Source organism: Pholcus phalangioides, unplaced genomic scaffold (genome assembly GCF_987345545.1).
Source record: "Pholcus phalangioides strain wild (caught in Gottingen) unplaced genomic scaffold, Ppha-v1.0 ptg000008l_1, whole genome shotgun sequence".
In the NCBI taxonomy this organism is placed as follows: Eukaryota; Metazoa; Arthropoda; class Arachnida; order Araneae; family Pholcidae; genus Pholcus; species Pholcus phalangioides.
The window spans coordinates 37635922-37656912 of NW_028301601.1; the positions used below are offsets into that span (position 1 = coordinate 37635922).

General features: G+C 36.2%; 1 protein-coding gene and 1 long non-coding RNA gene across 2 annotated transcripts in view; one reads left to right on the top strand and one right to left on the bottom strand.

Moving 5' to 3' along the window:
- The window catches only part of mib1 (E3 ubiquitin-protein ligase mind bomb 1), a 135383-nt gene that overhangs the window by 101037 nt on the left and 13355 nt on the right, over nucleotides 1–20991 (top strand). The window contains exons 13-15 of the mRNA XM_089234602.1: nucleotides 12926–13058; nucleotides 15194–15280; nucleotides 17690–17860. Of these exons, the coding sequence (XP_089090728.1) occupies nucleotides 12926–13058; nucleotides 15194–15280; nucleotides 17690–17860 (391 nt within the window). The remainder of the gene's footprint in view (nucleotides 1–12925; nucleotides 13059–15193; nucleotides 15281–17689; nucleotides 17861–20991) is intronic.
- On the bottom strand, nucleotides 1808–9618 carry LOC149084244 (uncharacterized). Its single transcript, XR_016192958.1, has 2 exons — nucleotides 9381–9618; nucleotides 1808–3528 (listed from the first exon to the last, which is right to left on the bottom strand). It is a non-coding gene; the product is annotated as an uncharacterized LOC149084244 (long non-coding RNA).

Genomic DNA, 20991 nt, shown 5'->3' on the forward strand with positions numbered 1-20991 from the left:
GGTGTTCCGTGTTCGACTGCCAATGTTACAGTGATGAAAGATGTTACTGGATTGTGTTCTTAATCGGCAGTCAACCCATTTGCATTCGCAAGCGAAATATCGCCGCGAATTTTTATTGTGCTCATCACATCACCAAACGCGGAATAGTCTACAAAATGCTGATCGGTCCTCAACACCGAAAGAGGTAGAGCAAATTGAAATACCAGCCTACATAGCATCTTTGAGCAAAAGTGTGACGTCGGTATTATCGTTGTAGCTAATCGATGTTCCCTATTCTGTTTTTCTTTTAATGATTTCCGTACTATCACTTACAGCGACAAACCTGTTTTAAAAGCTGGAAGAGATTACAAGTCCGCTCTTCTCTAAAGGTGCCTTAGAAAGCAGTGTAGCTGGTGCCACAGATCGCTCTGTGCTAAACATGATATAATCTGGAGTTAAAGAAAAATATGTCTACCAGAGTTCAGCTAATTCAAACTAGTTCAGATACTGTAGTTTCGATTTTGTCTTCGAATGACATGGAAGTCGGTGGTATATTACCCATACATGAAACCAGTTTCGTTATTGATGAATGGTGATATGCACCGGCTGAGTCGAGTGCATCTGGTTTATGCAGTGAATAGCCTATTTTAGTCCTGATGTAAAGGGGTTGGCCAACCCGCGGCACACCGTGGTATCAGGAGTGGCACACGAACGTTTTTCAAAAATTAAAGAAATTCTATTCCATTTTTCATTCCAAGAAATTCTCTCCAACTTTTAAGCAATCCTTTTATGAATGATGGTCTTGTAAGCTAGCAAATCTATATTTAGTATGATAGGCACTGTTAAAACAATTATTGTGATGACTTTCTATTCCAGGCATCTTCAACGCGTTGCTCGTGAGCGCCACGGTGCTCCTTGAATCACCCAGAGTGCTCGATGCTTACGTCGGATTTCGTGCTTGCGAGCGCTTGATCAACGTCCCAAGCATGTCAAACTTGCCGTAAGGGCGCACTTTTTTTGATGATGGGTACTGGCAATGCTCGCGACTAGAAAATGTGGAAGACCACCGTATCATTCAACGTGTTTCTGTTCGGTTTTTCTATCTTTGGGCATAGTTGCTGGAGGTCCAATTCAGGATCATCCGCATGCAGGGACATACATGTATTGAATAATGCAATTAAAAATCCGTGATTTCTTGGGGGGGGGGGGAGAGAGAAGAAAAAAGCCTCTTACAAAGTTTATTGGGGAGTGGGGGGTCCAAGCACTTGCAGTCCTCATGTTTCGGTGTCTATATCCAAGATGATGTAGGTTAAGGCGCGTATACATTAGCGCGTAGATCATGTAATGAAAGCCTTTGCAATTGGTTGTTCAGTAATTTCTAGTCTCCTTGGCGGCCGGCTGGGGTTTCCGGGGACTTTGGAGGTGTAATTGCCGCGAATCGGAGGCGATAGTGGCCCCGGCGGGGTTGTGTCCCGTGGCTTACGGGACGGGGATGCCTGCCGGGCCCGGACATCAAGAGAGTTTTTCCAGCATGGCCCAGCCGCTAAGTAATCTGCTTCAGAGCTGGGCCATGTTTGGTGTTAGTGTTTGTAGTCCTTTGCGTGGATCGGAGGTAGGCCCGTGGACTTGGGGACTTGGTGGCTAGCGGGGCTTTTTCTTTTTTCCAGCATGGCCCAGCCACAAGCTAGCCTGCTTATATCACACAAGGGGCAGAGCGGGGGCCATGTTTGGTGTTTGCATAGTAATTTCTAGTGTGTTATGACATGAGCGGAGATACGGGTGGAGCGTCCACCAGCGTCAAAGGTGGAGTCGACTGATCTAATGTATATACGAATTGACATCATCATCGTGCCCCCCCCCCCCAGACTTCCAAGTCTATCTCCTCCTATGTGTTGTGAGCGATTCTTGGGCTGTTTGAGCTGGATCCACCTGGAATCGGTTTTTTCAACGGACACATAGGAAAGGAAGTTTGTGTTCCCACGAATAGATTAGAACCGCTGCAGGAGGGTCGTACGTTGCAAGATCGGAGCGCTAATGTATACGAACCTTTAGATTAACTTCTACCGATATGTGTATGTATACAATCTGCTTTGCGATGATCTAATTTATGATAAAAATAAAAACAATTTAGTACTCAAATTGAACGTTTTTGCGACAATAACAAGATAGCCGAATAATATTTTACAGGAACGTAGAGAATGCTCGTGTCCCATAAAACGGGACTTATAGTCTGTGTATTAAAATTCGTTTTTGGCACTTGGCACAAACAATCTTGATTGTTTTCTATGCCAGCTGTGCCACAATCAATTGTGGCACAGCTTGGGAAAAGGTTGACCACCCCTGCTCCAGCTCATCCTTTGATAATCTGGTTCAGATCGAACATGATATATCTGCCCTATCCAATTTTTCTTTATCTTTTTTTCCTCTGGAAACCAGGCTGATCTCTAAATGTGACACAGTGCATGTTTTTCTGAAGGGGTACGGGTCTATTCTGAAGTATCTGGAAAGAGTGCGAGAAACAATGTAAAACATTTAAGATACACCTCATAGTTAAGAGCCAAGTGATCAAAAGATTCAGGCCTTTAGTGCAGAAACATATTTTATGGTGTACGAATACTCTTAGCAATTAGCGCAATCATTATTGGCTAGTACAAAGTATTTACATTTCCGTCATAATATTTTTTATTGAAAATATGTTCTAAAGCTGCGTTGAATTGTTCTGATCCGGCGAGCTGTGATTAAGCATGATGTATGCACTTATACTTAAGTGTCTACAATCATACATAATTTATGGAAACTAACACTGAAATCTAGAGATGTAAATGTGCTCACGTATGTAACGGAAAAAATTTCAAAAATATGGCTTGAATGAATGACGATCTTATAGGATCTGCATAATATAGATGATATTTTGAATTAAGGTTGAATGTCGAGTGGCGGAGGGTTACCGATCGTGAATGTTACCATGGAACATAAAGTGATTAAAATATTATAGATGTATCCATCAGATTATTGTTATTATGCAATTGTTAAATGATTGATTGCTGCGCCTGCTTTCGGCGATTCGTTCCACGTGAAAGCGGTACTTTCCGCACGCCTACACTACACGCGTTCTAATGGGAACTCTAAATTGTAATATCGTAATTTCTGATGCCGGAAATTGATTATACATCTCGAGCTCAATCTGTTCAAATAGTATAGCGCTGCACATAATCAATTATTAACCCAGTAAGACATTCATTAACCGGAAAGACGGCGTTCCTGGAAATGGTTGATATTTGATTTGCTCGCTTGTCGTCTTTTCTTCCCACGTCCTCTGTTGCTTTTTCTGCTTTACTGAGCTCCATACTTCTTCACATTCCATAGCCTTTAAATGATTTAGCAAACGCTACATATGGAATGAAATGAAGCACGGCTCTCCGTAAAGGACTCGGAATTGCTGTGCTTTAGTCGTTCTTATTATAGCTGATGACTTTCAGCGTGACATTCTTTTCCGGGATTTTGATTCTTCAACATCAACTCGGTCAATCCAAAAAACACCAGATAGCCCTATATTACGAATAAATGAAAACATATCACAAAATAATGTTAAATTTCCAAAAAAGTTTTTTTTTAGAGTTACGCGAATATAAGATATAGTGATTTATTCGTCGGTACAAGGGAAAAAGATGCCCAAGTGAGAGAGGCATAATTGTAATTGGGTTTCCTGTAATTGCAATAATAAACAAACAAATATAAGTGAATAGCATTATTATGCTATATCTTTGACCAGGAGTGCAAAAAATCGTCTTACACCTGAGAGAAACGTATAAGTGAGAGATCACTGTGTATTACTATTAATTAATTTTATAGAATTTTTTCATGAAAATAAGTTATATGGTTATTTATGTGCTTATGATATTCCGATGAACTGGAACGAATCGGATTGCTAGTAACTTCATATTTGTCTAAGACATTGTTTTTCCTATAGTCATCCTAGACTGAACGTTTATCGAAAATCTGTGATTGAAAATGTCTTCTTTCATAAAACCCGACTCTGGAGTACTAGCATCGAGACGGAATAAAATCACTGAAGGAAGTTGCTATTCTTGTTTCACTATCATGCAGAAATTTTTTTAACACGTTAACTGGTGGGGTTTTTGGCCCACCTACCTTTGCTCACTTGTAGGCTATGACCTGTTTTTCTGCAAATGATTATGCCTCTCGCCACACTGTTGAATACCCTTTCTTCAAAATGGTACACCAGTATGAATTTCATATAAAATGGCCTGCCATCATGGATTACAGTTTTCTCCTCTTCCATGAAGACAAGAGAGTGAGGAAAGGTGAATGGCGAAAAAATTCCGGCATCGAGGGATAACAATCTAAGGTCCAATTTTCTCTGAGAAAGTGGACTAATCTCTCTACCGCTTTAAAATTTTAGTTGGTGGTGAGGTTAAAACTAGGACTGGGAGTTGATTAAAATTGTTAACTGGTTAATCAAAAAGTTTTAATCGATTAATCGATGCCACAAAATTGCATTTTGTTCATTTCATGCACCTATTTACTATCTGTAAACAAATATAGGAATAGATTAAGACATTAAAGCTGCTTGAAGCAGTCTAATATGCTGAACATATTTCAATCCTGGAATTCCTTTATTTGGATCTTGTCTTGTTGTTGTGTGTGTGTTTATTTAATAAACTCTGTTGGTTTAGGTGCCACTGATTTCGAAACTACTTTCGATCATACTGTTGCTTGTTTTTCTAGAAACTCCTACCAAATGGTACTTAGGGAAGGGGGGGGGGGGGGTGGAGTTGACGCTTCCCGAATACAAAAATCAACTGCTGTGCACAATGGAGACAATTTATTTTGATCATGTCTTCTAAAGCCGGGTCTACAGCTGCGCCGAGCAAAAACAGATTTTCAGGTGGCGAACACATCGCGGGTGATTTTAAAGCCACTCCAAAATTGTTTTTTTGCGCGGATAATAGCGCTGTGTAGCAGGTGTGAGAACCCGGCGTAAAACTCCAATGAAACTAATTTTGAAACAAAAAAATCATGTTTCCGTTAGATCGAATTTTATTCCCTTATGATGCAAAATTGATTTAAATATTTTTAAATATGGACACATATCCAAAATGTTATGTACAGGAACATAATTTGTAAGACATTTAATTTTTTATTTTTGTCAGCCAAGTCATGTCAATTTACAAACTTTAAATAAAAATTTCAATCGGATTGTGATCGAGTCGATTAACTCAACTAAAATTTTTAACAGCGATTAACAATTGATCGATTAATCCGACCCCAGCCTTAGGGCCCTTTCACACGGAGCGGATGCGGATGCGGGTCCGGAAGAAGTTTTAACAATTGGAATATACTGCGCCTTTCAGACGAGCCGAAAAATCTCCGCACCTAGGAAATGTTCATGCGGGTCCGGACGTCGTCCGCATGTGTCAAAACCTAAGTGCGGGCTCCGCATCCGCACATAGAAGTTTTGACAATAGGTTTATTCGGAGCTATTCACACCATATGATGGTCCCTGCTCATTAATATAATGTACCTACATACGTCTATCCCTCCGTTTCCTTCTGAGATGGAGATATAGCAACTTCAACTGCCTTTTGTCGATATTTCACAATTTTATACAATAAAACTTGTCAACAACGGCCACTGACGGGACCAAAACTATAAGCCGTTCTGTTCATTACGAATATTTAATTGACTACATACTTTAATAACTTTTAAATTTAATTTAAAAATTTTAATTTTTTTCTTTTTAAATTTTTAAAATATAAACATCTGAAATATTATTTTAAATATTTGTTATTTTTTTAAATTTTTAATCTTAATTTTTTTAAACTTTAAAAAAAATTCTTTTATTAAACAACGTTATCCACGTACGGTGTTCACTCAGGGCCGGATTAAGACGTTTGAAGACCCTAGCGCTTGAATAGTTTTGGTGGTTCCCCCCGAATACCTACAAGTATATTTTACTCAATATTTAGTCTATAAACTTAAAAAAATGAAATTTTATATTTCAGAAGTGACTAATCTAAGGATGGGATTTCACTCTAAAAGGTTTATGAAAGTTATTTTATAAAACTTGAAAAAAAGCAACTAATAAATTGCAAGTGCAACCGATAAATATATTAGTTGCTTTTTTAAAAGAATTATTATAAAATTTTTATAGTGTAATCCATACTTGAGGCCGGGATTATACTATAAGGTTTTGTAAAAGATCTTTTATAAAAGTTGAAAAATTCAACCAATAGGCGGTGATCTTAATGGTTGAATTTTTCACGTTTTATCAAAGAGCTTTTACAAAACTTTTATAGTGTAATCCCGGCCTAAGACAGAATTGTGATGTGAATATTTCTAAGCATAGACATTTTGAAAGTCCCAACCCCTCCCTTTTTTTATACTTGCAAATTCTTTGATATTTGCTGAATTTTTTTTTTTTTTTTGGAACATCGAATGTTTTGGATGTTTTTGGATTGGATTTTTCGAACATTGGATGTGTTTTTGGAATTTTCTTTCATATTATTCCGAAAAGATATTTTCAAAAATTATTTTTTGAAAATATTTTAAGATATTTTCTCCCATCGACTACTTGTGAGGATCGGAATGGAGGCATCTTTAGGCTCAATGATAAAAACCACCAAAGAATGCCTCTAGGCACTGAATCAGGGGTGAAGGAGAAAAATAATTACAAAAATTGTGAAAAAACAGTTTTTATGCACGAATTTCGAACTAAAGATGCGGGCGATTCGTCCGCATCTTCAGTGCTCGTTTGAAAGGGTATGCGGACCCGCGTCCGCATCCGCTCCGTGTGAAAGGGGCCAAAGTTAAAACGTCTTTCAAGTCTGCGAGATTTCCGATACGACGGAATTTTTTTTTTTATTCCTTGTGTGTCGTTCAAACTTCCCTACGTTTGTCTCTAATCTTTCGACTCAAAAATTTTCAAACTAGTTTTTCTCTTCTATAAACGTCTATTCAGAATAGTGAGCTCGAAGTTCAACATTGTTGTTGAATTGAAGTGCAATATTTTTTTCTTCGTGAAGAAATTACAGATCTTTAGTGTTATTCAATGTCACGATTTCTGAAACCTCTCAAAGTGGTAGATGAAAATTTCTCATTTTAGCATCGAGTACTACAAATGCTCCAGAAATAGTTAAACGTTTCATAAAAAGTTTTCATAAATTTAGCGTATTTTAAAGATTTTATTAAACGTGTTTGGATAAATGTCATGTTACAATGCTTTAACGTTTTTTTTTTCCTTTTTCAAAAGAGAAAATAATCCAATCACGTCATGATGTTATTTATTATACTTTGATTTATTATATGCGTAATTACGGGTTTTCCTCATTATGGTAATTGTTGCTAGATAACGAAACCCAGAAGACAGAGGAAATTACTTTCCGCTGTACGTTGTATTGAAACAAACGCAGCACCCATTGAGCGACATTCCTGATGTAACGCGACGTTACAATAGTCATTCACATAATACCAAAACAAAGATAGATCCGGGAGAAAATCGAATTCTCGAAAGTTATAACGACTGATAAAGTCTAGGTCTGAATAAAGTCGAAATATTATACGTCATTTTGAGAAAGTTTCATCTTCACCTCTCAAAAGTGGTGAAATGAAAATTTTTCGTATTAGCATTCACTTTGCGTCTCTTATCTTGATATATTCCCTTAAGTTATCTGTTTAATATTTATGGATTCGTGCATTTGATACGCGACTCCGAAGTAGCGTAGCCGAAATTTTCCCGTATTTAAATATTCGGAGGTGGAACTTCACGATTAGATTGTAAAAGTATATTATGTTGTAGAAAATAAGTGTGCCTTCTCTCTGTGAGAAGCAATCTCGCAAAAAATCTCGTCCTTATTACGCGAGCCCAACGCAATACTGGGTTTAAGTGAAAATGCTTTTGTGGAGCAAATGGGGATGAGGGAGTCACGAAATAAATTCTTGTTCTAAATTTAACATTCTCCGGAGTCGACCTTTCGGAATTACACGGTTGGGCTTTCCTAAACTATTTATAGGAAGTATTCCAAGCACCATCGTGGTAACTTTTTTTTAACCCCTCATGATATCCTAAATTGGGAATAGTTTTTTATAAATTGCAAATTTGCCTCAAAAGGTATCTAAAACATTTTCAGATCACAAAATAAATTCAATTTTTATTTCTTCATTTTTTTTTTAATTCCTGCGCACATATAAATAAAGCGTATAATTTTTTTAAATTCATACGGTATTTTTAAAATAAATCCTTAGAACTATAGTAACGGCAATGAAATTTTTTGCTTTTATTTTGGTGTAAATCGTTTTTACGATAGTTATTAACCTTTTTCAATCGCATAAAACGAGAGAGTGGTGACTTCATTTTTAGCAGGTCTGAATTTGAATCCCGGTTACGACATTGAGCCATTCGAAATCGGCTATGAACTTGTCTGTCCTGGTATTAAGAGCCCGCTTGAAAGAACATTGACAGTGGTGCAAAAAAGAAATAATGAGCATAATTGCACTGGTGGTAGGAAACTAGTGGGCAATGCGTGAAAATATAATTTGCAAAATAGATTTCACAAAGTTGTGAAACAAAATGATCTGACAGGCATTTGATTTCGGCATAAGTGAGTTGAGCATACACGCAATATCCACTTTGACCCAGGCCAAAAGGAGGTCAAAATCGAGACCTGGTGAAACCCGTTTAACATTTTGAAAAAAATTACAAATTTTTATGTTTGGAGAAAATGTACAAAATCTTGATGTAGTATTATTAAAAATCGGACGAGAGAGAGTAATTTTTGGCTTGCCTCACTCACTTTTTTATGAAGATTTCATATTACAGTATTATGAACTAAGTTTCAAACAAATCTAATTTGAAAATAAGATTAGTTAAAATTTGAACTTTCCCCGTGTGTAGGTTTTGTAAAAAAATACTATTATGTAAAATTTTTTTAAGTTTCCTACGCAAATTTTACTGTGAAATCTCATTTATGTGGTCCTAATTTCTTCATGGGCAAGTGGGGTATTTCTCCCGATGCCCAAAATTTAACAAATATTATTGTTAAATATATTAAACACACATATTTGCTAACTAATTCATTTTTTTTTTATTATGCTGTATTTCATCTTAGTTGGGCCCTTCCCACCTCCGCCCACGTTGTCGAAATCGGACCACGTCTGCTAGCCAATTTTGGCTGATCTAGCTGATTAAAAGAAAAAAATTGTAGTATTTCGTTACTGCCGGTCACGTTTCTGTAAAATTATATCCCATTTTATTTTTTTAAGCATCACCCGAGTCCTTCGGAATTCAATGCGTAATTGATTATCATTCAGATACTATTCCAGAAATATTGAGCAAAGGATTTATAGTTATAAAATTGTTACAAATAAACATGTATACTTACTTCTTTTGATTATCACTTTAAGCCGAATATCAAGAATCTTATACGAAGTTGTAATTAACTTTTTGCTCGCCACACTTCCTCCATTTTTATTGAGATCTTTCTTTCGTGGTGGCTTATAAGCGAGTTAGTTCCTCTAACCCCCAGGAGTAAAGAAGCTCATGTAGATGTTGTGAGCGTCTGTTGGTGCAATATGAGAAGGACCGAGACCTACTGCCATAAACAGTGAAGCCAAAAGAGACTTGGGGCACATTAAGGAGGGGCTGCAGCCGCCAGTTAAAAGACACACTGAGACACAGAAAATATAAATGATGGGGGGGGGGGGTTGGAGACGTGTTTTGGAACGTGACGTCAGTGCCCTTCATCACAAGAGCAAAAGTTGTGGCCGGATGCACCCCCATCTTTCTATTTGACTTCCCCAAACCCGTACCAGCTTTTGCACTAGAGTGATGACGTTTTTAATGAATGATCATTTTTTCTTTTTCCCCCCTCTCTCCATGCCTTGTTCTATCCTCGCAACTTCCTTCTCTAAACACTGTGTATGTGTCTGAGCTGTTGATCAAGAGCTTAGACCACTGACCTTCTGACGCGAAAATCTCACTCGCAATGGGACAGTTTCAGCATGAATTTTTTTTTTTTGCATTCATATATATATTTTTTCTAATTAAAGAGGTTTATTTCCCACTTCTACAGATTCTTTGTTTTTACTCATTGGGATGCAAAAAAAAAAACTCTACATTTTGCCAGTTTTGCGGACTTTCGAACAGCGCGGCAAGAACAAAACTTTCGTGCTTTAGTCTTTTTGAGATGAATCCAGATCTCTCTCGCTTGTATTTCGTACTTATTTTTAAAGCCCAGGGTCACTACATACTCAGTGAACTTACACTGCTATCCCAATCAGACACATGTCTTCTGAAGAATCAAAATAACTACAATAAATAATAAAAACAGATGTGCTTCAGTGCGTGAGCTTCAGATAAGCGCCTGCATTCATCTATTTTTGTGGTAGCTGCATAAAAAGGGGCGGGGAATAATCAGTATGAGCATTTTTGGTTTGAAAATTTCCATCTCATAACGTTTTCATTCTTGTGTATGTAATGGCAGCGAATTCTACCAAAAATACAAGTGTTACTAAAAAATGTCAAATATATCCACATTCGAGATCAAGGTCGAACTTCGTCAGAATGATAAGGCCACACCAAGCCGTTAAAACGGTATAAACAGTGATACCTCGACTGACGAAGATAATTCGTTCCGGAATTGCGTTCGTTTGCCGAAACGAGGTTTCCCATGAGATTTCTATAGAAAATCGTTTAATTCATTCCAGTCACGGCCCAAAATTTAAAGATAAGTTTCATGGAACACTAAGAAGGGTAAACAAAGCAAATACTGGTCGAAGGCTGAGATAAACAACTTCACAATTTGATGAAGGAGAATTTGCAGGAATATGAAACACTAAAGATCTTTTTATTTTGTACTGATGTACATAGCCATTTAATTTTCTAATTTAACTGCTGAGCACAGTGACGAATCAAAATTCCATTAATGTCTTAACATGTCGCATGAAAAATAAGTGGCTTTGTTAACATGCATAGAAACAAGGACTCCCTGGACCAGCGTTTTTGACCGAACCCCACAGGCCAAGACTTCTAGCAGGTTCACTGCATTTATTTTCTAATAAATCTGTAGAGAAAAACAAGTTGATCCTTTTCCCCGATCTCCTTGCTAAAAGCCGTGTCATTCTCACCTTTGTGGAGAGTGGGAGTACGCAATTCATACTTCTTCCGAACTTCTAGGCGATATAAAACGCATGTGTATCTTATCTATTTCTATTGATAAATGCGCAAGTAGGCTGCGCATTTCTGGGGGGGGGGGGGTACTTCAGGCATGAAAGGTTGAGTATAGTAAGAGTGCCGCAAAATGCTTCAGCCAGACACTGCTGACACAGAGTTACAACCGACTTCCACTTGTGGTAAAGAGATGAAAGCCAAAGCCATTCGTTCTGTAAATTTTGTTCAGATCATTTATTGCACCAACTCAACGGTGAGACATGGAAAGAAAATTCATTCGAAATCGCCTTCAAACTATAGATCTCTATCTAATTAGCAATTTTATGTGCATAAAATAAATGACCGTGGTACTACAAAAAGGACCAGATCATGGCCGCAACCAGGGAGAGCAGGAATCTGGTGCCCCAGGTGCTGGACCAGGAAGGGCGCTGAGTTGACTTTTTTTCCTTTCAAATGAACGGGAAGGAGGGGCGCAAAAACATAATTTCTCAGGGTGATAGAGTAAACTTTCGTCTCTAGTTGCGGCCCTGGACCAGGTGAGCCTATCTTTATATATTTCAAAATGCAGGCATTAATTTGACCTGAATGAAAAGAAAAATACAATTATTTGGATTCGCTGCGTTATAATTTGAAAAAAGCTTCGGGAATGGCGATTGCGCTCAGTGTTCCCTGTGGAGAGGAATTGTCTGCACAATATTTCATTGAAACTGTTTCCAGACAGATAGAGGCCTGTCCCGTGCTCTTTGTTTCCCCTCCCCTCGAATAATCTCCTGTCTCTTTTACATGATTTACCACATAACCTATTTTCTGTTGTATTCGTATCGGTAGCACGTAATGTGTGTATTTAATTGAATGAAATCACTTCCTGACGTGACGTTTTGTCGTTTCGTCCCTTCCTTCTCGCAATGAATCGCCATGTAATGAATCTTCGTGAATTAATTAACATTGAGTTTCGTGAACTTTGAATAACAGCTTACAACTATCAATTGGTAGACGCTATAGTTATTGGGCAACGGATGCGTGCGTGTTGACTGTTCGTTTCTGATAGTATTTATCTTCTCATACGGGCTCGGTAATTCGAAGAATTGCCCCTTCCCCAAAATTCAATCATTCAATTTTTTTCGCTTTTATCGGTGCCAAACTTAGATTTCTGCAAGTGTTTCCATTGGATTCCAGCTCTGGGGTCCGGCACAAATCTTTTTTTTTTTACATTTTAATTTCATTATCGGGGGACCGCCAAAGATCTCAGCCAAGGAGCCTCCCAGGTTGAGATGCTTTTATTTAAAAATGAAGTTTTTGATTTTTTGCCACTTGTTACAATGTATTCCTATTAAGATCGATATTTCAGTGCTTTAGACAAAGTAAAATATCAAGAATTTCAGTCACCGATATCTTGGCGGCTCTTTTATCCAATGGGGGGGGGGGGGAGATAAATAACTTGGCATCTAAAAACATTTATTCAATTTAGTCATATACAAATTTTTATTTTAAAATTTCCTCCCTCCGCCCCGCTAAATCATCATTTTAATGCAGTCTTTTTCTACATCTAATCAGGTGTATTTACTTAATCATACTTTATTGCATAGATTTAGCTGTTTTGATTTGGCAAATTATTTCAGGTCAAAGAGACTTTCTTATGTACACTGTATATGTAATTTTTCAGAACCGCGCTAATTTTGATGACAATCGCATCCAATTGTTTCAATGCTAAAAGTAATGTTTTGGTTACTAATTTTTGTCATTTCTTTTTTTTTCTAGTGCTATGAGAATTCTTTTATCCAAGTTACCAAGAGCCTGGGTGGTGGATGAGAAAAAAGATGATGGGTATACTGCCCTCCATCTAGCTGCTCTTAATAATCATGTGGAAGTAGCAGAACTACTTGTGCAACAGGTAGGACACTGAATTGGTTGATTCTGTTTATCAAAAATCTGACTCTACACTTGTTCAGGGCCACCCTTACCAGACGCGGGGCCCGGTGCGCAAATAACAGCGGGACCAAATGCATCTTAATAATTTTGGGCCCCGATTTTATATATTCTGTGGGGGAGAACGGCGCATCGAAAAAATTCATACATTATAACAAAATATACAGGAATGCTGAAAATTTCCATGCAAAAAAATAGACACAATTAAATTTCAATTAACAACAAAAAAAGTTAATGAAAATTTCTTACAGGAAAAAAATAAATTGATGAAAGAAAATTTCAAAACCAATTAAAATTACGACCTTATTACGACCGAAAATTAATGTAAATTCAGAATCAATGAATCAGAAATTAAAAAAATTATTAACAGAGCACCCATACAAATTCAGAATAAATGTGAAGAAAAAATTCAGAGTAAATAGAATACAGTGGAACGTTGGTTAACAATCTTAATTTGATCCGCCAACATGCTCGTTATCAAAACAACTCGTTATTCAAATCAAACTTCCCATTAGGAAAAAATGGAAACTTGGATAATTCGTTCCACAATTATTCATTCACATAAAAATGACTAATAGAAATCATGTTTAGTCAGTAATACAACACGATAATAATACGATAAATAATACAATAAAATATATATGATATACATAACACATAAAAAATGTACAAACCTGTATATAAAAAATATACAAACATACAATACGATAATGTTTACAAATTAATGCAAAATTGCATTTTCTTAAAATATGGACTTAAATAATATCGCCGTAACACTGGTGATTTGAAAGATAAATGACAGATAGCCAGCCCTGGACACAAGTTCCAGAGCAGGGCAAGAATTAGGGCCTGCCTCTCTGACTTGAGTCCAAATATTTTGACTATCTCATGAATAATGCCTGAATAATGAAATATTCAGGTTAGTGCACCAACCTCTCGATGAGTATAAAAATAAGCCTGCTGTTCAGAATCGGCAATAAATTGTAGGTCCCTGTCTAATTAGCCCTCGTGCAGAAAATGACGTGCGACAAAAAGCATCAAATAATCAAATGTTCTTTCAACAAAAATTGAAATCACCTACAGATATTCAATTGCAAAGATTTGAAAATGCTGCTTAGTAAAACTAAGCGACACTTAGAAAATATCTATTAATAGTCAAATTATTTTTATTAAAACCAAGCAACAATTGTAGTTGTGTCTGTGTTTTTAAAAGAATAATTTTATTATTAGTGGATATTTTTTGTGTGATGCAAATATTACTTTGACTGCAATCAATATCAATATGTGCATTTGTTTTGTGAATTATAATTTTTTAATTCACAAATTTAATTTTTTTATGTTATGTAATGAAGTCCACTGTAATCTTTTGAAACTTTACTGTAATTATTTTCGAATTTTTAACCCTTTTTATACTACCCTGTTGCAGGAAAACATACTGATGCAAAGAAATCAAAAATTCATCTCTGCATCTTTCATTTTTTATGTGGATTTTTAACATCACTTCCAGGAAGGGGGGGGGGATGAAAAATTTTGTTTTTGAAAAGGGGGTGATGGGCTGAATAAGTTTGGGAAACACTGGTATATACTTATCTCAACATGTCTTACTGATTCTTTAATACAACTTTACTTGTTTGAAATAAATTTGTTACTATATGATCCATATAAATCATATCCCTTTACATGGGCGTGAGAGAAGACCACTGATCTAATGTAAATATATCTATGAATTAACATGCCCCCAGCAATAATGATCGTGCCCCCCCCCCAGACTTTCAAGTCTATCTCCGCCCATCCCCCTTTACTTGAGACATCAATTTCAACTCACAATTATAGTGATTAGAATTGTTTTTTTCAATTATATTTCTTTTTTAAAATCCAACAAATGTTTTGCTCGTTGTTTCATTTTATTTACTGTTTGAGTAAATGCTGTTGTAGTTACAAGTATGTAAATTTTTTTCGTGGTTAAAAAGTTTTTTACTCGCATACTTGATAATAAATTTGATACACAGTTTCATCAAATAATGTCACAAACTTTATATAAACTTTTATTTTACATGAATTAATAATATGTTCAAAATAATTTTTCTTTCTTGACTTTAGGGAAGAGCAAACATGAATCTGCAGAATGTCAACCTTCAAACCCCACTACATTTGGCTGTAGAAAGGCAACATACTCAAATTGTCAGGGTAAAGAACTTCTTTTTACTTACACAGGGTAGTAACTATCGACTGCTCGATAATTACACACGTGATTACTTGTGGGAAACTAATATAGAAAAGTGCTTTTCATTTTTAGATCGGACAAGTATTAAGTGAGTTATAAGGTTTTCAAATTTTGGACATGTCATTTTTCTAAAGGTCAGTTATGTGCCGAACTCCGAATGAAAGTACATTTCTCCGTTAGCAGTGGGTTGTCACTTCTTGAAAATTAACTGAAATATTCAATCCCATTAGAAACAAAGTTCAGCCTTCTTCCTTCAGGATTGGCATTTTTTCTCTCTATGTAGTGCGATATTATAACCTTGTTATTACGTATAACTTATGTATTAGCTTTGTCCCCTATGTTGGCAAATTTATTACCAGATTTGCAAAGTGTTAGCCAAATGAGATCTGTTTGAAATTTTTTTAGTCAAAAACTTTTTTGCTAAAATGTGGCAATTTGTTTACCTTCAATATTAAGCCATTTTTGAGGGAAGGTGCATACAGTGTATACATGTTTACTGCGTGATCGTTATTTTACATTGTAGTTTTAATCAGATTGCATGTTGATCAAGAAAAAGGCAATATTTCTTTGAATTTTTTTGAACTTGAAAGGTGAAAGTTTAATTTCAATGGTAATACCATGAGCCAGGTGCGGATCTATGGGGGGGGGGGGGGGTGATCCGTGTGATCAACGCCCCCCCCCCCCCCCCCGCAAGCAAATTTTTGGAACTTTTATATGATAATATTGCATTTTTTTCAATCAATCCATTGGAAATTACCTGTACAAATGTTTTTGATTAAATAACAAATTCAAGAAAACTTAGACTAAAAAATAGGAAGAACCAGTGCATTTTTTTTCAAAAAATTGGTGATGGAGAAAAAAAACCAGCAAAAATCGGGACTATTCTGGAAAATATGGGGCAAAATGAAGGGTGTATGGTCACCCTATTCACAGTGTATAACCCATTTTATTTATTTATTTTTATTGTTTTGTAAAATCACCCATCCCAACAACGAGCTCTGGATCCACTCATGCCACAAGCAGCATACAAATCACATTGAAACTGTGTGAAATGTAAATCATTAATAAACGTAATACATAAAGATCACTGATGTCTGATAATGTGTTGAATAAAGTAGGAAAGTAACTGAAAAGTTGAAAACCACGCAAAAATTAGTGGCTGCAGATTATATTGAAATATTGATATTATGTATTATCTCAGAAACTACAGCCAATTCGGCAGGACCAACACCAGTTTTGAAGTCAGCAGCCCCAATATAACCTAAAACCATTAAAATTTTCTTTGGGAACATGAAAATGTTTGATTTTATGGTAGTTATTTTAGAGCCAATATTTTATTCGAAAAAATAATTTTGAAGAATATGAATAGCTTCATCCCCCTCAAAAATTTTTAAGGGTGGTTCATGGGTTGCCATCAAATTTGAAATTATAACAAAAAATAAATAAATAGACACAGTACTTTCTGGAGAACAAAACAAAATGACTAATGCTTATCTATAACCTTTGTAAAGCTGGCGTTATGCGATGCAAAGAACATATTCTTATTGACTTGTAAAGAAAGTTTTTTCCTGTTTCCTGAAAAGTGTGAGGGAAAAAAATCTTGTTTTTATATCTCTTTCGTTTTTTGGATTTCTGTGTGGGGATTAATATATTTTTAGCATTTTTAGCAAAGTTATACATTTGGTGTATGATTGGTAAATTTGGCGGGATTTTGAAGTGACATCATCAGTTTTTAATACATTATAACTCATTAATTCTGGGTCAGATCAAAAAACTGAAAATACTTTTTCATATTAATTTTTCACAAGAAATCACGTGTATAATTATTGGGCGGTCGATAGTTACCACCCTGTATATCCTCATTCAATCTCCAGTGAAGAAATTCTACCCAAAATTAACTCTAGTGAATTTGGTGCCTGCTAAAAATACCTGGACAATTTTCTTCATTCCTGAACCTTAATTAAAGTTGCAATAATTCTAATATTATTTCAAGTCTATTTCACTCTCACTTGAATTTTGTGAGGAACATTATCGTATTTCTTGGACTATCCATAGCCAACTCAACTCTAGCATTGAGTTGGTTGTGGCATACCTGCCACTGCGCTTAAAACAAAATTCTGAAGGCTTGCATTGCTCACTTTGATGCATCAATTTTTGTTTCAAAAAGCATGATTTGCAAGAAATTTGATATAATTATTATTATATAATATTCAATATGAATAGTTTGAAATTATTTTTCAGCTATACAGAAGCAATTCTGAGCATTTAACAATAATTTTTTACTCTTTTTGTAGGGTAAGAAAAAAACAAATTACATGAAGTTTTGATTTTTTTTTAAACTGACATTTAAGTTTTTAATCTTACTTTCACAGCTACTGGTGAGAGAGAAATGCAATCTGAACATACCAGATAAAGATGGAGATACGCCACTTCACGAAGCTCTGCGTCATCATACATTGTCCCAGTTGCGTCAGCTCCAAGACATGCAAGAAGGAGGAAAAGTAGTTGGAACCAATGATTCTGGATCCTTATGTGGATCTGAGGTAAAATTGTTTACCCTTTTTGTCCATTGTCCTTTGCTTGTGTTCAACTTTTCTTTTGATTTTTTTGGCGAGTTCACTCTGAGTTTTTCCCTAAGTCTAGTTTTTTTTTAAATTTCAATTTTTGATTTTAAAGTTAAAGTATGAAGTCCGCATGGAGCCATTGCATCACGGCCGTCAATACTTACAATGAAAGCCAAATGATATATTTATTCAGCGTCTAACCACAGGCTTTAGCTCTTTTTCTTTTGCTCCTTTTCCAAGAAATCATTCCAAGAACAAAACTTTCTAATTATCACAAAAAATGAGTAACTTTGCCTGGTTTTAATTTATACAAAAATTGCCACGTTTTTAAGACAAATTCGACCAATTAAATTTATTTGTCTTAAAAATGTGGCAATTTTTGTATAAAACTTTCTAAAACTGAGTTCCACCAAAAACATTCTCCACAACAGACAATATCAAAACTCCCAATAGATGAGATATGTATCCCCATTGGATGTTGACAATATCCACCTTTTTTTTTTACCATGAAAAAAACTAAAGACCTTTCCTATAAACGCCACTAAAATGATAAGCCAGTCAAGAGGTTTCAAACATTCATTCTTCACAAGCATGGCCCCAACGCATGAAAGGGATCCATTATAGAGAACAAAGAAACGAAAGATCGTCAAAATACCCACGAACAATGTCAAAAAATTCTAACTAGTTAACGCACGGGCAATTGTAAAAACTAGTCGTGGCGAAGGGACAAAAATCTTAGTCGACTTAAGCGGAGTTAAGCCAAACATGTGTTGACTGAAAGAGTTTACCCTACATTAAAATTAGTATTGTGCCAACCAAAGGAATAATAGATGTCGAGCTATCGAGAATTCCACTTTATAATATATTTTTAGGAATTTTCACTGTTCTTGCAAATTTCTGCTTAAATTGATGCTGCTTATCCATTAGTTTTGTTCCAAAAATACAATCTTGAAAATATTGACTGATCATTAACATGTAATTTGGAAACATTAATCGATTGAACTACATTTCAATCATTCATAATAAATTTTGAGTATTGAGCAAGTATTTTCTCTTAAATACTTGTTTGCAGGATATGAGAAAACAGCTATTACTGGTTAAATTTTACTCTGAGAAGGTGCAATGTTTAATGCCAGACTTCTCTCTCTCTCTCTGAATACAGTGGAACTTCTCAGTAATAGACACCTATAGGACCAAAACTTTTTCTACCAATGAGTATTGTCTGTTAATAATAGGTAATGTATTAAAGCCCCCTATTTCACAATTCCAAAAAAGTCTTCACTAATGGTACATATTGTTATTAATAGTTGTATCCATTGGGGCTTCACTGGAAATCAAAGCAAATTCAGTGGCAATCCAACTGTATGTGAATGGAGAAAGATTTGTTCTGATAAGCTCATACTCACCCCCTTACAAGAACTTATATGAGGCCATAAAAGAAATGAAGGATATAATCACAAAGAACTCAAAACACATAGAATCATTGTATCTTCTGATTGGAACGGTCATAATAATCTATGGGGTTATGATGATGATAATGTAAGAAGTCAGATGATTCTAGATCTCATTCTGGAGAAGGATTTAATTTTGCTTAACAGTGATAATAAGAAATCCATATATGGCCACACATGGTAAGGCTGGCTAGACTTAACCCTGACCAACTCCTCAGTACTGGCACAAAATATAGAGTGGTACGTAGGGAAGGAGATGAGACAGAGTAGCCATTCACATATATCCATATGTCAGTAAAATTGATGACTCTGACTATGACGAGAAGAAATTATGGTATCCACCCAAAGTATGTTATGGTACCTCCAGAACTTTACAAGATATCTTAAAAATTGCATTCCAGCCCAAATAGGTAATATCAGGATATGTTATACTTCACAAGACTTGGAGAAAGTGGCAGATTCCTTGTTCAAAGTACTGACGACTGGACACCTTGCGGCTGAAACCATGACAGAATCAGCGACGAAAATAATCATTCGAGGCAGGGTGGCCAGACAGTTAGAAATAAAAATTTAAAAAAACATTCAAGAGCCTTGAAGAGGTGTTTTCAGGTTTCTAAAGATAAAATAAGGTTGCAGGCAATGTATACAAACATGGTACGTAATATTAAGATTGCATCCTGGAGAAAGTCATGTCAAGATGATGATGCATCTGTGGTTTATGGCACAAACTATCGATTAGCTACTAAATACCTCCAGAAGGAAGCACCAAAAGGTTTGTGCTCAGGTCCTCTTATATGGAATCTAGTTCTCTATGATTCTGAAAATGGAGTGGCCAGCAAACACCGGAGTCCAGGCCTTTGCTGATGATATACTTCTCACCAGACGATCAAAGGAACTGCAGCTGGCGGAAAAAGTGCTCCAATCCATCGCAAGTTGATCATCTCTCCATAGCCTTCGCCTGTTAGTGAGCAAAAAATATTTCTCTGGATCTCAAAAAAGCAGCCCTCATTGATTTTTATGTGATGGGAAAAACAATAAAAATAACTATGTGTGGTGTTGGAGTATCTAAGCATTTCCATAAACCTAGGACCTTAAATGGGAGTCACATATCAAAATTGAAGATAAAGTAACTGCTACCTTGCAAAAGATGCAACTTATGGCCAGAGCAAAGTGGGGCAGTAATCAAGAAATGTGCAGAATTTTCTATATGGCAGTGGCAGAGCGAACTATTGCTTACGGAGCGTCAATTTGGTGTGTATCATCTTGGGTACAGCTGTCAAATAGGCTGAACCTAATTCAGAGAGGATACCTGCTGTACACATAGGGCTTTATATAGTACAACCCCGACAAATGCTATCCAGACAATCTTGGGCCTTCTCCCGTTTAGCCTGAAAGTGGAGTTCCTAGCTAAGCCGATTCGTCTGCTCCAGCTCCACGAGACAGTCTCAATGATAGAAAATACATTGGATTCTCAGGCATATGAACTAAAAATAAAGGGGCTGTCATCCCACCTGTCAGTCAGGCTACGGAATAGCCAAATACGTTTTGGCATGCCAAAGAAATAAAGGTGAGCTGCTTGACTCATCCACTCTTATTTATTATACGGATAGATCTAAATCGGAAAAAAGAACTGGAGTTGCAGTTTGTTAAGCCTCGGAA